The 15,934-nt window shown below is 62.5% G+C and overlaps 1 protein-coding gene across 2 annotated transcripts in view; it reads right to left on the minus strand.

The window, feature by feature from the left end:
• Positions 1–1,275: 1,275 nt before the first annotated feature.
• Positions 1,276–15,934, minus strand: part of JAKMIP1 (janus kinase and microtubule interacting protein 1) — a gene marked incomplete at both ends in the record, with an annotated part of 41,863 nt that continues 27,204 nt past the window's right edge. The window contains 8 exons of one of the 2 annotated variants that reach the window (XM_079773813.1): positions 1,276–1,326; positions 2,042–2,107; positions 3,215–3,418; positions 7,028–7,105; positions 8,910–8,978; positions 13,144–13,209; positions 13,864–13,917; positions 15,535–15,636. In XM_079773813.1, the coding sequence (XP_079629939.1) occupies positions 1,276–1,326; positions 2,042–2,107; positions 3,215–3,418; positions 7,028–7,105; positions 8,910–8,978; positions 13,144–13,209; positions 13,864–13,917; positions 15,535–15,636 (690 nt within the window). Of the gene's footprint in view, positions 1,327–2,041; positions 2,108–3,214; positions 3,419–7,015; positions 7,106–8,909; positions 8,979–13,143; positions 13,210–13,863; positions 13,918–15,534; positions 15,637–15,934 lie in introns of both variants that reach the window. The other variant, XM_079773812.1, reaches the window with a different exon arrangement.

Genomic DNA, 15,934 nt, shown 5'->3' on the forward strand with positions numbered 1-15,934 from the left:
CGGGGACGTATGTACACGGTCCGTCCACCGGCAGGGACGGCTGTCCCCAGGCCGCGCAGACGCTCTCGGGGCACAGTTTCCGGTAATTGCACTTAGTTCCCTGGAAGTCGGGTCTCTGCCCCGTGGGCTCTTGAAGGCCCCGGTGGGGACTCATTGGCCCCGAACTTGACACAATCCCCGTCATCCCTGCAGAACTCCTACCGCTCGGCCTGGCCGGGACGCGTCGATCCAAAAGGCCCCCTCCGAGCCGCCGTCAGGTCTGTGAGCTCCGGCCCCGGTCTGTGCGTGGAACAGCTTGTGACTTTGGGTTCGAGTGGGGTTGGGTTGCCATAGGGCCTCAGTTTATCCCACGAGCTCTTTTTGTACCCTGTGGAATGGAAAAACAATGTGATCTGATGCAGGAACAAGGGGTAATTAACGTGGTGGGAGGACCCCAGGCTTATCGGCCCCCACCTGCCCCAACTGCTGTCCTGCACTCCAGCTGAGCCCACTGGGGACCTGCCCCCAAATCCAGGGGAGGAGGAAACAGGACCCGGATAGCCGGCCCTGCAGGACCCACCCCACCCTCACCCCCATGGCTTCCCTGCCCCCATGGCTTACCCACCCCCATGGCTTACCCACCCCCATGGTTTCCCCACCCCCCCATGGCTTCCCCACCCCCTGGCTTCCCCACCCCCATGGCTTCCCCACCCCCATGGCTTCCCCACCCCCATGGCTTACCCACCCCCATGGCTTCCCCGCCCCCATGGCTTCCCCACCCCCATGGCTTACCCACCCCCATGGTTTCCCCACCCCCCCCGGCTTCCCCACCCCCATGGCTTCCCCACCCCCATGGCTTCCCCACCCCCATGGCTTACCCACCCCCATGGCTTCCCCACCCCCATGGCTTCCCCACCCCCCTGGCTTCCCCACCCCCCCATGGCTTCCCCACCCCCCCCATGGCTTCCCCACCCCCCCATGGCTTCCCCACCCCCTGGCTTCCCACCCCCAATGGCTTCCCACCCCCAATGGCTTCCCCACCCCTTGGCTTCCCCACACCCCCATGGCTTCCCCACCCCCACCTGATGAGGCCTGGGGCACTCCCTGGCTCTGCACAGACCCTGAGTGAGCATTGCTTATGCTTGAAGGCTGACCCGAGCCAAGCAGAGCGGAGCCTTCCCCGCCTCGCTCCAGGGAAGGTCACAGGCGGCACCAGGCGGGGCTCGCCCTTAAAGCGCTAAGATTTTCTCTGAAAAGGAAAGGGTACCAACCCCAGGTCTCGGCTCCCTGCAGTCCTCAAGGCCACAGAATGAATGCTAGTGAGAAAAACAAAAAAAGGAACAGAAACTATAAAATAAGACAAAAGAAAATGAGACAAGAAAGGAAAAAAGAGAGAGGTGTGAGAGATGTAGCATGGAAGTCAAGGGCAGCATTTTATAGGAACATGGGCCCTGGGATCGGGTGTGGAGAGAGAAACAGGAAGTAAGGGGTTTCGGAGCGGCCCCTTCCCGGCCCCGGGTCCTGGCCAAGCGTCTGAGCTTCTCAGGCTCAGTTTCCTCACCCGTAAAATGGGAATGACTAGCGACACGGGGCTGGGTGTGAGCAGTGACAGGCTGGCCTCGCTCCTCTCTGGGAGGGAAGAGACTTCGAGGACACGCCCTGGCTTTGGCAGAGGAGGCCACGGAGGGGGAATGCCCCCCCCCCCGGGAGAGCCCCAAAGCCCGTGGCCGGGGGTCGCTCACAACACAGCTCGCCCCATCCTCCCCAGGGAGGTGATGCGGGGGGGTGTGGCGGAAGGACTTTTGTGGGAAAAACGACATCACGCACGCGCCCTGCCCCCCCTCCCACACACACACAATTCACCCTAAACTGCACTTTTCCTCCCAGAAGCGTGCTCGAAGCAGCTACTTGGTTCTTGGACGTGCCGATTTGGGGGGGACGGGGCAGAGGGGGGGTGTCTGGAGACAGCCCGTTCTCCGGCAGCAGGAGCAGGCGGGAGAGAAGATTTCCCGCTAACGTGGCACTAGCACAAGCCCCGCACGGCCGGGCTCGAACCACCCACCTTTTCCTCCAGTTCCTTCAGGTGCCGCCTCTGGGCCTCCAGCATGCCCTCCAGCTCCCGGACTCTCTGAAACACACCCCTTACGCATCAGCAGTGACACCTTCAGGTTCGAAACCCTCCCCCCCCTCCCCCGCCCTTTCACCAAGGAGCAGCGTAGACGCCGCGAGCGCTGCAGGGACACTGGGTGGGCAGCCCACCGGCTGGTGTGCCCCACGCCCGAACCAGACTAGAGCCTTTCCCTCCCCCAGGAGGCGCTCTCAGCCCCCACCCCCACCCCCAAACTCTGCTCTGATCTCACTCACTAGAGGTGGATTTTGCCTGTTCAGGAAGTGGAAATAGAATTTTGCAGCGTGAGCTCTTAAGACAGGGTCTCTTCAAAACGTAAAATAAAGACTGGACCACGGCATGGCGGTGTCCTGGGCAGGACCACCGATTTGGGGTGGCGCCAGACCCCGGGGGGCGCGGGGCAGAGGGAGCGACGGGGGCAGGCGTCTGCAGCGTCTGCCCAGGCTCGCCCAGGGTGCTAAGGGCCTGCCTGGGGTTCGCCCTGAAAGTCCAGGGTCCTGGGAGCCCCCAGTCCTGGAACAGTGCTTGGTACACAGATATTAGAAAAATCACAAACAATGGTGTGACGAGAGAGAGGAAGTCGGTGCAATTGTAGAGGGGGCGGGGGCCTCCGGGTGTCAGGCTAAACAACCCAGATTGTAGCCTCTGGGCCAGTGGTCGGCAAACTCGTTAGTCAACCGAGCCAAGTATCAACAGTACAACGATTGACATTTGAGAGCCAAATTTTTTAAACTTAAACTTCTTCTAACCCCACTTCTTCAAAATAGACTCGCCCAGGCCGTGGTATTCTGTGGAAGAGCCACACTCAAGGGGCCAAAGAGCCGCATGTGGCTCACGAGCCGCAGTTTGCCGACCACTGCTCTGGGCAGTGGGGAGCCAAGGAGGGTCTCTGGAGAGGGGGGTGCTGTGCTGAGTGTTAGGAAGGGTGAGGTGGGGGATGATTGGCAGGGAGAGGGATAGTGTCCCGGGAGGGTGTGGTGATGGCCTGTGGTCCCAGCAGATGTCCCTGCAGGCCGGCTGGGGCTAGGACACTGAGGCACAGGGCGCCCACAGGGCAGGTGGGGTGAGGAGTGGCCGTGGCCGGGGCCGTGGCCGCCGCCGCCTCACCTGCTGGGCCTGCTGCAGCAGCTCCATGCGCTCCCGCAGGATCTGGCTGTCGAACTCGCGGCTCTGCCTCAGGATCTGCCTGCGCACCTTCTCCACGGCGGCCTGCAGGTCCTCCCGCTGCCCCGCGCTCAGCGCCGCGCCGGCCTTCTGGCCCGGCTCCTGCTGCAGCGCGTCGTACAGCGTGGCCTCCAGCTCCTGGATTTTCTGAGTGGCCAGAGCACACAGACAGTGCACGCTCGCAAACAGGTGGACAGTCCCGGCCAGCGCCCCGGCCGGGACCCAGCAGCCCAGGCCGGCAGAGCCCGGGCAGGGACCCCGCCGGCAGCCAGCGGCCACAGCAAGGGGGTGAGGGAGCCGCTCCCAGCCCCGCACGCATTTCCGAGAACGTGTCTTCCTCGATCCGAGGGCGAAAAGAACAAATGATCATAACCACCCCTTAAAGCGTGTGATTCAGCCCGGCCGGCGGGGCTCGGGGTTGAGCATCAACCCAAGAACCAGGAGGTCACAGAGCGATTCCCCATCAGGGCACAGGCCTGGGTTGCAGGCTTGATCCCCAGTGTGGGGCGTGCAGGAGGCAGCCGATGAACGATTCTCTCTCATCATTGATGTTTCTCCCTCTCCCTCTCCCTCTCCCTCTCCCTCTCCCTCTCCCTCTCCCTCTCCTTCTCTGTCTCCTTTCTCACCCTCTTTCTCTCCCTTTCCCTCCCCTTCCTCTCTCTCTAAACTTCAATAAAAACATATTTTTAACAAATGTGTGATACAACTGGTTCTTAATTTACCCCTGACTTGGGAGCAAGCCCCCCTTCACACGGTGCTGAGGGAGAAATACGTCCCAAATCGCTCACGTTGGGGTTCCGCTGGCGGCTTAGGAGAGGTGCAGCTTTAACCCGCAATGGGTGCCCTGTGCGAAGTGACCCTGCGCCCTCGGAAAGAAGACGCCCCACATAGCAAAGCGGCTGCAGATCGATGGCCAGCGTGGGCCTGGGAGTCTCCGGGCTCCCGTCGTCAGAGGAGGGCACTTCTTCTCAACGCCCCCGCGAGGCCGCACGTGCGGTTCCCTCATGGGAACGTCTAGGGACGAGAGCTACCTTCTCTGCCCCCTGGATGCCCGCGCACACCCCTTCCCAGGGAATAGCTCCGCGCCCCAAGACAGCACAGCCAGGCATCCCGTTTGGGTGGGGACGAACAAGAGGAGGCGCGCGGCGGTGCGGGACGGGGGGCAGCGCAGGGGACCCTCTCCTGTGGCGTGGGCACCGGCTCCTCCGGCCTCCCCATCGTCACACAGCTGTGCTCACTCCTGGCAGATCCGGGCCCAGCGGGCCAGGACCAAGTCCCGCCCACAGGCCTAGTCACCTCTCTGCCCTGGGGGTCACCCCTGGGGGTCTGCTCACTGGTGTGTGGAAGGGTCACCATGTGGCTCCACACGGAGCGGGAGTTGGCCTGTGCCTGCTGGTGCGGCCCCTCTCCATCCGGTGGCCCAGCTCCTCGGGGATCCCCATGCTGCCAGCCCCCAGCCAGGACCCCGCCACCCCCTCAGTGACAGAGGGGTGCGCGGCCCTGCCTCCCTCTCGGAACATCGCTTCCCTGACCACGCACTCAGCCTAGCGCTGCGTCGGAGCCGGCTCCCGTGGGCCTGGCACCCCCTTGGGCCTCAGCGCTGTCTGTGGTGTGAGTGCAGCTGCGGAGCCGGCTGAGCGTGCTCGGTGGACACCAAGGTTTCCCCGCGTGTGTGGGTGTGGGAAACACCCCTCCCCGAGCTGCCCCTGGAGGAGACCCCTGGCCGCCAGCTCTGCCGATTGTCGCCAATGCTCCGCTCTCCTCTCAGCCCACCCTTCCGCATCATAAGGACCAAGCAATCCTTCAGTTTCCAAACCTATTCTATTGCAGCCCCCCCCCCCCCCGCCCCCCGCACTGCCTTGGCCTGAGTTCCTGTAATACCTCCCGAAGCCGCATTCCTCAGGCTTTGGGGGGGCAGGGCTGCATGTCAGAAAGGACCCGAAGTGCAGGGACATGGGGGGGGGGGGGAGAGGCGGGAGGGGGGCAGGGGGTGACAAAAGGACCCAGACTGTAGGGAATCAAGGAAAAAACAAAACCGTGGAAGAAGGCGAGAGAAGGGTGAGTATGTCTCTGTCTTTAAATCCCCGTCAACTCTGTTCTCAGGTTGTGTGCCGAGAAGCAGGAGCTGGCAGGGTGGGGGCTCGGTCGTCCCAGCCCCCAGCACCCCGGCTCGGAGCCAACGCCAAAGGCATCCGTTTGGGTGAAAACGGACAAGACGAGGGTGCCTGGGGATGCTGCAGAGCTCTCGCCTGAGCTGGGCTCGCCACCTGCTCTCCCGGGAGACAGTCCGGAAACAGGAGTTCTGAGTGTTTCCGGTGATTGACGGCCTTCTCAGGGACGAAGCCATTCTGCACAGTGATTGTAACCACACGGGATCTGGCACAGAGGTGCCCAGACTGTGGACGCTGCCCTGCCTCTTCCTGCTCGGTGTGGCCTTGACCTCGCACTTCTCGCCTCTGGAAAGGCTGCCTCCCACCAAGCCCTGGGCTGTGGGTCCTCGGAGCCTCTGACAGACGTGGGACCCTGACCATGACCTTTGCATCAGTCACCAGGAAGCCCAGAACCAGTCTGTGGCAAAAGAGCAATACTGGCCTGGCGGGTGTGGCTCAGTGGGTGGGGCATCCCCAGGCACCGAAAGGTTGCCGGTTTGATTCCCGGAAAAATCTTTAAAAAAAGAAAAGCAATAGAGCAAAAGCCCTCACAGCAGGCCATTTGGTTCTGATGAGCAGGCGGCCGCTCACTGCTTTCCCCCTGTTCCTTCATGACTATCTCTTTCCTATCCACAGGAACACTATCTTGCAGGTTTATTTATTTTTTATTTATTTATGTACTAGTAGCCCTGCGCACAAATCGGTGCACCAGTAGCTCTCTGCGGGGCCTGGCCACTCTGCGCCCGCCGCCCAGAGGCCCATCCGCGCCCAGGCGTGAAACGCTTGCCTAATCGCCGGGGCGACGACGCAAGCATTCCCCCACCCCCGCAGCCGCTCCATGCCCACTGCCCAGAGGCCCTCCGTGGCTGGGGTGGAACGCTTGCCTCGTTGCCACGGCGAAGAAGCAAGCATTCCACCAGGCTGCTCATGCTGCCCGCTCTCAGTGGCCACCACCCCCCTGCCCCCCGGGACTGGGGGACTCTGGCAGGGCTGAGAGGACTGGGTGCCACCATCTTGTGGCTATGGGTGCCACCATTTTGTGATGGAGTGATGGTTAATTTGCATATTACCCTTTTATTAGATAGGCTTTCAGAGAGGAAGGGGGAGGGAGAGAGAGAGAGAAACATCAATGAAGAGAGAGAATCATTGATCGGCTGCCTCCTGCACGTCCCCCACTGGGGACTGAGCCTGCAATCCGGGCATGTGCCCTGACTAGGAATCTGAACTGTGACCTCCTGGTTCATAGGTCGACGCTCAACCACTGAGCCGCACCAGCAGGGCTGCTTTGCGGTTTTAAGCATAAATAAATACTTAAGTATAAACAACCATAAGAAAGAGGGTTTTTTCCATTCGTCTGAAATGATTGCTCGAATTGGACAAGCATGTCTACAGAAGCCACCAAGCTGACTCTGCTTGGAAGTCATGACTGATTTGGAAAAATCGACCCTTCATCTGTGCGGTCATTCCCGTCCCCGCGTGGAGGTGGCGTTTTTACGGCTCCCACGCGGCACGGGTGAGGACGCGGAACGCGGTCTCAGCCCCAGGAAAACGCGGCCTCCACTGTTGAGTCTAAAAAGCCACAGTGCCCGCCCCAGCGCGGTCCTACCAGGTGAGCCTGGTCCAGGGCCTGCTTCCTGTAGTCCAGCTCCTCCTCCAGGTAGCCCTTCTGCTTGCTGAACAGGTCCTGAGAGAGGAGGCGCCGGTCAGAGGCGCGGGCACCACTGCGGCCGGCTCCGCAGAGCCCACCGCTGCCCTCGGCTCCGTGCGTCTCCCCAGGCTGAGGAGGGGGGTCGGGGCCTCAGGTGAGAAGGGGTGGGTGGGCTGCCTGCTGGCTCCCTGTCTGAGTCCTCTGGCGGGAGCCTCACAGGCCCACAAACCCGGATCAGGGCTCCCGTCCTAGTGGGTGTCTAACTGCAGAGAAGGGTCGCCCTCCAACCCCGCCCCCAAGCCTGGATCTCCGGGATCTGTGAAGAGCGGCTACAGTGTTTGGCCAGGTTCAAGCCTCGGACTGCTGAGAGGGCACAGTCCTCCCATGGCCACGTGCAAGGCCCAGCGTGGAGGGCAGAGCCTCCCAGCACAATGACAGCCAACAGCTGGAGTTGTCAGCTTGAACCTATGGTCCAAACACGTGGCCCCACGTGCCTGAGTGACGTGGGCTTGGTAGAGTTCAGGTGCATGTAATTGAGTAGGATCGAAACCCACGAGAACGTTGTAAACATCTTGACCAGCCCTTACTTTGCCTCGTGGCATCTGCTATAAAATAAAGACACGGCTTACAGGCCGTGGCACTGTCTCTCCATCCGGGAGCAGCGTCCCACCCAGACCCAGCTTTCATTCTCTTGTCTGTCTTTTCTCAATCCTTCACCGCCCCCTCTCAGGGTCACTGAACCTGGCTGAGCTGGCATGGCATATAGGCGCCCTGGGGCTGAGTATGCCGTGGCCGTGCCAGCTCGCCACAGGAATCCTTTCTGGTCCTCTTGCCACATCCTGAGGCTCCTGCCGACCGTCTCAGTCCTTCCCTCCTCTGCCCCACGTGACCGATGCCACCCACCCTCCGATGAGTGTCACTGCCCCACGCTCCCTCCCCCGCCCTCCAGGTCCCACTCTCAGTCCCAAGCTCCGTCTCTCCAAATCACAAGTCGCTCTCCATTGCGAATGTGAGGGTTTCGGAGTTAGAGCTCCTATACTGTAGCCATTTGACTTTATTGATGAGGAAACAGAGGCCCCGAGTGGACCAGAGCCTGGTGCTGGATGCCCAGTTGCCTGGTGACCGATAGGACTAAAAACCCGGGCCCTGGGTCCAGCTCGGGGGTCTTTCCACACCACACATGGCTGCAGGCCTGTGCTCTCCGTCCACTCCTTCCTTGCCTCTCACTTCTACTAAGAAAACTCGACTGGTCTCAGAAGGCTCAACAACTCTCTCTTCTGACCCCCCCCGCCTGGCTCCCTCCCCGTCCGGCTGCCCACAGGCTCCTGGTGAAAAACCACCAGCAGGTGCCCGCAGGTGCCCGCAGGCACCCGGCGCTGTGCAGAAACAGGCTGTGCATTGGGGGTCTCTCAGCTCCACAGCCCCATGAAGTGGAGATGGAACCCCACTTATTGCTAAGGAAACTGAGGTCCGGGGTTCCTTCCCAGGTCCTCCGGGCCCGTAAGGAGAGACGCCTCCGTATCCCCAACGTGCCTCCCCTGACTGCACGCCGCACCGTGGCCGTCACTCATGAGCCCGCGGCCCCATGGGCTTGGGGGCCGCTCCTGGCAGCAGGCGCCCCGCTTTCGGTACTGAACCTCTGAACCACCCCCAGACAACAGAGACGCCCGAAACATATAGTGGATGGGTGATCGTTCGTTACCCAGAAAGGCACCAGGGCAAAGCAAGAGAAATGCGTGCGAATAAGTAACATGAAAACGCACGCCGGGCTTCCTGGGGCGAGGGCGGTGGGGGTCACCTGAGCTCTTCCGGCCGCCTCCTCCCGGCTCCGGGCGCTTACCTTTTCCTTCTCCAGGTCCAGCATCTTCTGGGTCAGGGCCGCCTCGGTGCCCTCGATCTGCTTCAGCCACTGGAAGAGAGCGGGACGGAGGAGCGGCATGAGGACCTGCACCGGGGCTCCCGCGAGGCGGGCGTGCGGGGACCCCCTCCCAGGTGGGCTCCTGTCCCAGAGGGTGAGGCCCCGTCACGCCCCAGGGGAGTCCTCAGGATGGAATGTCAGTCTCTGCAGATGTTCCAGCTGTTTGCTCAGGGATCGGCCAGGTCATGGACACACGTGTGGGCACGTGCCTGTGGATGGGTGTGGGGGTTACCCAGGCGAGCCCTCGAGTACCGGAGGCAGTCGGCACGTGTGGTGTGGGAGCCTGCCTGGCACATGGTGGGCCCGAGCATGGAGGGCTGCAAGTGTGGGCATCTGGATTCTGCAGCCGGCCGCATGCCCGAGACCTCCTCCGGCCCCTCCCAGCTGTCCCGGGGAGAAGCCAGCATCATCCCATTTTACAGGTGAGGGCCTGGGGGTGAGGACCTGGGGTTAAGTCCCTTGTCCAAGATCACACAGGTGGGGAGCGGGGATTTTGAACCCAGGCCTCAGCACTGCCCCCTGCAGCCCCACCCCCCAGGCATGTCTGAGCAGCCAGGGCACCACGGGATGCAGGCAGGAGAGGGGTCCAGCCATGCAGGGGTGCAGCCGCGAGGGTCTGAGAGTCCCACATGTGCCCAGTACCAGTGTGCGAGGGGCTCAGGGAGGCGGGCACAGCTGCCAAGGGCTGAGGGCAGGGGCCGCTGTTTCCCAGGCTGTAGGCGTGCGGGCGAGTCCTGTGCGGAGCCCACCTGAGAGAGGAAATCCACAGGACTGGGGCCCTGGCCTGTGGGGGCCTGCGGGGGCCTGTGGGGGCCTGTGGGGGCCTGTGGGGTCTGGGCTGGACCACAGGTGGGAATGTGCGCATCTGACCTCATCGCTAAAGCCAGCAGACCCCTCCCTGCCCCTGCTGCCCGGGGGCTGACCCTTCGCGATGCCCAGCTGCCAGGTGCTCCCCTCATTCTGTGCCCCCTCCCCTGCCTGACCCCTGCTCTCTCTGCTTCCTCTGAAGTGTCTCCAGCAGCCCAGGCCTGCTCACCTCACCCCTGTGCACAGCTCCGTCCACGCCTCCCAGGCCCCATCTCACCCAAACCCGGAAGCTGGGAGCACCCTGGCTCCCCGCCTTCCCGTGCTATTTCTGACCCCCCTCAAACCCTCCCAGTGCTCCCCCCACCTCAACCCCTGTCCCCACCCAGCTTGGCCCCTCAGCTCCAGGTGAGCCTGGGCCTCTCCTGCCAGCCCCCCAGCCCGCCAGCCCGCCAGCCCGCCAGCCCCCTCACAGACATGCATCTACTCCCTGCTCCTGCTCAAAGCCCAAGGGCCTCCTGCACCCCAATCACACCCCACGACCTCTGGCCCACAGACAAGCCCGGCTGCCCTTGCCCTCGGGGCCTCTGCACCTGCTGGCTCTCTCTGCCCCGAACCCGCCCGCTCTCCCCACCCCGTCTCAGCCCCAGGCCCGCGCTAGCTGCTGCCTCCCCCAGGGGCTGGCCCTGCTGCCTGAGTCCATGGCGCCCCCACGGGTCCCCACGTCCTCTGCGAATGCCTGTCACCGCACTCACCTGACAGACTGCTGTCTGTCCCCCTCCCACAGCGGGGTCCACAGGGGCCACGTTCTGTTGGGCTTCCTGGCCCAGCACAGGCCTGGCAGGGAGGGGCGCCGGCCAGCATTCGCTGAACGAAGGAGGCGGCGAGGGGGTGGGGTCTGGAGGGGCTGTGCGGCCCGACAGGCCCGGGGCCAGCGCAGAGCAAGGGACCTGACCCCAGGTCCTCACCCCCAGGTCCTCACCTGTCCCTAAGGCCCGCACGCACCCCGGGGGCTTTGCTGAGAGGCGTGTGGTGCCTTAGGAACAGGTGAGCGTGTTTTTGACAGAACGATTTCGTCCCTCACACCCTAACGTAAGCAGTCTGAGATGAATAGACTAACACGGGGGAGCGGGTGTCAGGGACCAAGGCCAGATGCTCTCAGGACGGGCTCTGTAGGACGTGACGTCCGTCCTCCTTCCGGGCAAACAGAGAGCGGCGCGTGCTGTGCACACAAAGGAACCGGGACAGGTCCTGCCCCGAGGGGAGAGGACGCCAGGACAGAGTCCGGGCCACGAGCAGCGTGGGCAGGCGAGGTCGCCAACTCCACCTCGGAGTCTGCCATGTCCGGGGGCCTCGTTCCGGGAGTGGGAGCCCACAGGGCTGGGGCAGGTGGCGGGGAGTCCACCCCCAGGCCTGGAGGAGTCTGGGAAGCCTCTCAGATGCACTCCACCCACAGCTCTCACGGCCCACACTTGCCGGGCGGACCCTCTAACCCAACTCCCCCTTCAGGGACACCCCAGGCCTGGACTCCAGGCTAGCCATTAGCAAGTCTGACCGTGGTTGCACCTAAGTCACATTCCCTGATCCCGCGTGACCAGCGGGAACAGGGGCTTTTTCCAGCTCCCATCTTTCTGATGAGCTTTGAACTGGAGGGAAAGGAGGTGACTCACCATCACCTGTGAACCTCCAGGGCCCTGCGTCCAGGCCTCTCTGCGGGGCATGTGCCGCGTGGGGGGAGGGGCAAGACCTGGTCCCTGACCTTGGACTCCTCTGACCAGAGGCGGGTCTGGGTGCTGAGATGGGACAGGGCTTCCCCGGCAGTGAGGGGAGGAGGCCTTCACACGAGGTCACCGAGGACACCCTGGGACGTCCCTCCCTGGTTTGCCTGACGCTCCACGCTCACGCTACGAAGCAGGCCTGTGCCTCTAACCGGAGAACTGCGAGACCTGTTTGCTCAGGTACTGGTTTGAGTGGCAATCCTGAGCTGCCGTGTGATGGGTGGAGGGGCTGACGGAGGAGTAGGCCGGGCCTCTGATCCCGCTGAGAACTGCTCTGCAGGGTGACCAGCCGGCCGGCCAGCCATCTGCCCGTGCTGTCTGTCGGGACCGCCCCTATTTCAGCTGAGATGCCCACGTCCCTGGAAAACCCTGGGTCCAGAGCAAGCCCCACGGGCGGCCACCCCAGCTGACCTGTCATTGCTCTCGGCGGGTCCCACTGACCCACTTTCTGGGGGGCTCCCTCTCAGCACCCACATTCTCTCTAAGGGAGAGAGCCACTCCTGGGCATTTCACCTTTGCTCACGGACAGGTGGCAGGGCGTGAAAACACCCGTCTCAGTCCAGTCCCCAAAACTGCCCCAAACGGGGAGCTGGACCCCCGTCCACCTGGCAGAGTTGGGATCCTCAACATGAGCCCCGGCAGCAGCTCCTGCTCCCATCCACCCGCATGGGATCTGGCAGCTGAGGGAGGAGCTGGCAAGGGGGAGGGACTGGCAGGGGAGGGGAGGAGCTGGCAGGGGAGGGAGGAGCTGGCAGGGGAGGGAGGAGCTGGCAGGAAGGGGAGGAGCTGGCAGGGGGAGGAGCAGGAGGAAGGGAGGGGCTGGCAAGGGGGAGGGACTGGCAGGGGAGGGAGGAGCTGGGGGGAGGAGTTGGGGTGGGGGGAGTAGGAGGCTGATGCAGTTCTTTGTGGTCAAGGCACAGCATGGCGCCAGGCTGACCAGCCTGGTGGATTCTGGGGGTCGGGGCAGATGGGCAACAGCTGGGAGAGGCTAGAGAAAGTGGGTGGGGGTGACAGAAACCAGACAGACTGTAGCCACATGCCAGGCTGGCCCCAGTCCCTCAGCTGTGCAAGGGAGAAACCCTCGGGCAGCTCGGAAACCGGGCTGACCGAGCGCTCAGAACCCTCACCGTCACCCAGCCAGTCCACTTCCGGAGCCTCCCCGGCCGGAGGTTAAATGGGAGACAGAAACTTAGCCGCGGTGGTGACAGGAAGAAAAGTGGAAATGCCCTCCATGTCTCACTGCGGAGGGAAGGCGGAGTGTGGCGTGGCCCCCGGCGGGACAGCGGGGCCACACGGCACGGGGAGCTGCGGGAGGCTCAGCCCTGCAAGGGTGAGGAGTTCAAGTCCATGTAAACGGGCGTGGGCAAGGCCGGAAGGAAACACACCCAATGCTGGGCCCGGCCTGACGGACGGCGTTCACTTCCTGCCGTGGTCTGCGAGTTTCCCACAGACGGAGTGACCGCTAACAGGAAACAGGAGGCGTGCACGTGCGCATGCAGCGACCGACGGACAGACGGCAGACGGGCCTGCGCCCTAAGCGAGACCCTGAGTGCAGTGCGGTGCTGGGGCTCTACCTTCTCACACAGCGCCAGCACAGTCCCGGCCTGGATGATGGCCACCTGCTCTTCGTTCCTCAGATTCTAGAACACAAAACCGGGCAAGGGTGTTTGGCACGGGATCCCACAGACCTTCAGCGCTAGACAACGGACAGGTCCTCTCTGAGCAGTGTCCTCCACCCTCTCAAGGTCAGCCCCACTCTCTAGAGGTCAGCCCTACATTCTCAAGGTCAACCTTCACCCTCTCAAGGTTAGCCCCCACTCTCAAGGTCAACCTTCACTCTCTCAAAGTCAACCTTTACCCTCTCAAGGTCAGCCCACCCTCTCAAGGTCAGCCCCCACTCTCAAGGTCAGCTTTTAATGGCAGAGACGTCCTCTCTGAGGTCTGGCCCTCTGCTTGGGAACCTGCCACAGGGTGGCACCAAGCCAACCTTTAGGAAAGTAAAACCCTCGCTTTGTGATTTCAGAAATCCTGGGGGGCTCCACTGTCTCCCCTAGGACTCATTCTTGTGCTTTCCCCGCTCATCACTCACGGGCTCAGAGATGAGCTAACTGGAGAACTCCACTTCTGGCAGGTGCAGGCCCAGCCGCCCCCAGGGAACACGGCCATATAAAAGCCGTACATTGTACGTATTCCATCCCTTACGTTAGGAAGAAATGAAAACAGGACAAAGCCACACAGAGTACATCCGGACCACAACAAGAACACAGAACCCAAAGCCAGTCGCTCATAGTTACCCCGTTATCGCCAAGGATATCTAACTTCTTCATGAGGTCGGAAACATCCACGTCCTGGAAGAGACGCCAACATTCATTTCTGAGAGAGCGACAGAGCGCATCACGCCAGCCTCTCGTGCCACAGTCCTCACTGCTCCCTACGGCCTCCCCTTCCTCCTCTTACAGGACACCCAGGCTCCTCCCCTTCCTCCTCTTACAGGGACACCCAGGCCCCTCCCCTTCCTCCTCTTACAGGACACCCAGGCTCCTCCCCTTCCTCCTCTTACAGGGACACCCAGGCCCCTCCCCTTCCTCCTCTTACAGGACACCCAGGCCCCTCCCCTTCCTCCTCTTACAGGGACACCCAGGCCCCTCCCCTTCCTCCTCTTACAGGGACACCCAGGCTCCTCCCCTTCCTCCTCTTACAGGGACACCCAGGCCCCTCCCCTTCCTCCTCTTACAGGACACCCAGGCCTCTCCCCTTCCTCCTCTTACAGGACACCCAGGCTCCTCCCCTTCCTCCTCTTACAGGGACACCCAGGCTCCTCCCCTTCCTCCTCTTACAGGGACACCCAGGCTCCTCCCCTTCCTCCTCTTACAGGAGACCCAGGCCTCTCCCCTTCCTCCTCTTACAGGACACCCAGGCCTCTCCCCTTCCTCCTCTTACAGGGACACCCAGGCTCCTCCCCTTCCTCCTCTTACAGGGACACCCAGGCTCCTCCCCTTCCTCCTCTTACAGGACACCCAGGCCTCTCCCCTTCCTCCTCTTACAGGGACACCCAGGCTCCTCCCCTTCCTCCTCTTACAGGACACCCAGGCCTCTCCCCTTCCTCCTCTTACAGGGACACCCAGGCTCCTCCCCTTCCTCCTCTTACAGGGACACCCAGGCTCCTCCCCTTCCTCCTCTTACAGGACACCCAGGCCTCTCCCCTTCCTCCTCTTACAGGGACACCCAGGCTCCTCCCCTTCCTCCTCTTACAGGGACACCCAGGCTCCTCCCCTTCCTCCTCTTACAGGGACACCCAGGCTCCTCCCCTTCCTCCTCTTACAGGACACCCAGGCCTCTCCCCTTCCTCCTCTTACAGGGACACCCAGGCTCCTCCCCTTCCTCCTCTTACAGGACACCCAGGCCTCTCCCCTTCCTCCTCTTACAGGGACACCCAGGCTCCTCCCCTTCCTCCTCTTACAGGGACACCCAGGCTCCTCCCCTTCCTCCTCTTACAGGACACCCAGGCTCCTCCCCTTCCTCCTCTTATAGGGACAGGGGGCTGAGTTATCCCAGCAGCCTCTTTGGGTAGGTCCCTGCTTTCGGAGTGGGCCAGGAGAACCGTCTCTGTGCCCATGGGCGGGTCTCTCCCACTCCCAGGCGTGGGACAAACACTGGGCTATTAGACAACCACGGCTGCCCCACCTGACGGGCACCACGCTGAGTGCTCCTCTCGGTTACCAGACCCACCCAGGTCTCATCGACAAAGAAGAGACAGGTCAGGCAGGTCACGGGCCAGGGCAGGGGTCAGCACTCAAGGCCACCTCCTATCTCTGTTCTTTTATCGTGGGGTACAAATAGGATAACCGTATTGAACTATGACTTTCAGGATAGGGGGGGGCAGGGATCTCTTATGAAAACGCCTTCTATCCCTGGCACCCCTCCCCTCCCAGCCCTGCCCCGCACCCCAGCCCCTGGCACGCTACCTTAACTCCTTCCTGGTGGCAGAACAGCTGGAGGGCGCTGCTGTGGTTCTCGGGGAAGCTGGCGATTTGGAGGTTAAACGCGGGCGACCTTCGCTCTCTCTCCTGGGGAAAAGATTGGGTTTAAACACAGGACTTTATTGAATTAGGTACCACTTGCCACTTCCCCCAAGTTACTTGGCCAAAACTAGTGAATTCCAGCGGGCAAAGATGCTCCTAAAAAGCGCCCATTCACACTACGGCCTCCTGGTCCGTGGGACAGCGTGACCTCCTGTGGACACCTGTTCACCTCTGACCTGGGAGCTGGGAGGAAACGGTTAACCGCGGGCCCGGGATAGGGGGGCCAGGAAGGCACACACACCAGCGAATTTCCGTACCGGCAGGCAGCGAGCGCCCAAGGCCC

The sequence above is a fragment of the Cnephaeus nilssonii genome, assembly GCF_951640355.1.
Source record: "Cnephaeus nilssonii genome assembly, chromosome: 1".
Taxonomy (NCBI): Eukaryota; Metazoa; Chordata; class Mammalia; order Chiroptera; family Vespertilionidae; genus Cnephaeus; species Cnephaeus nilssonii.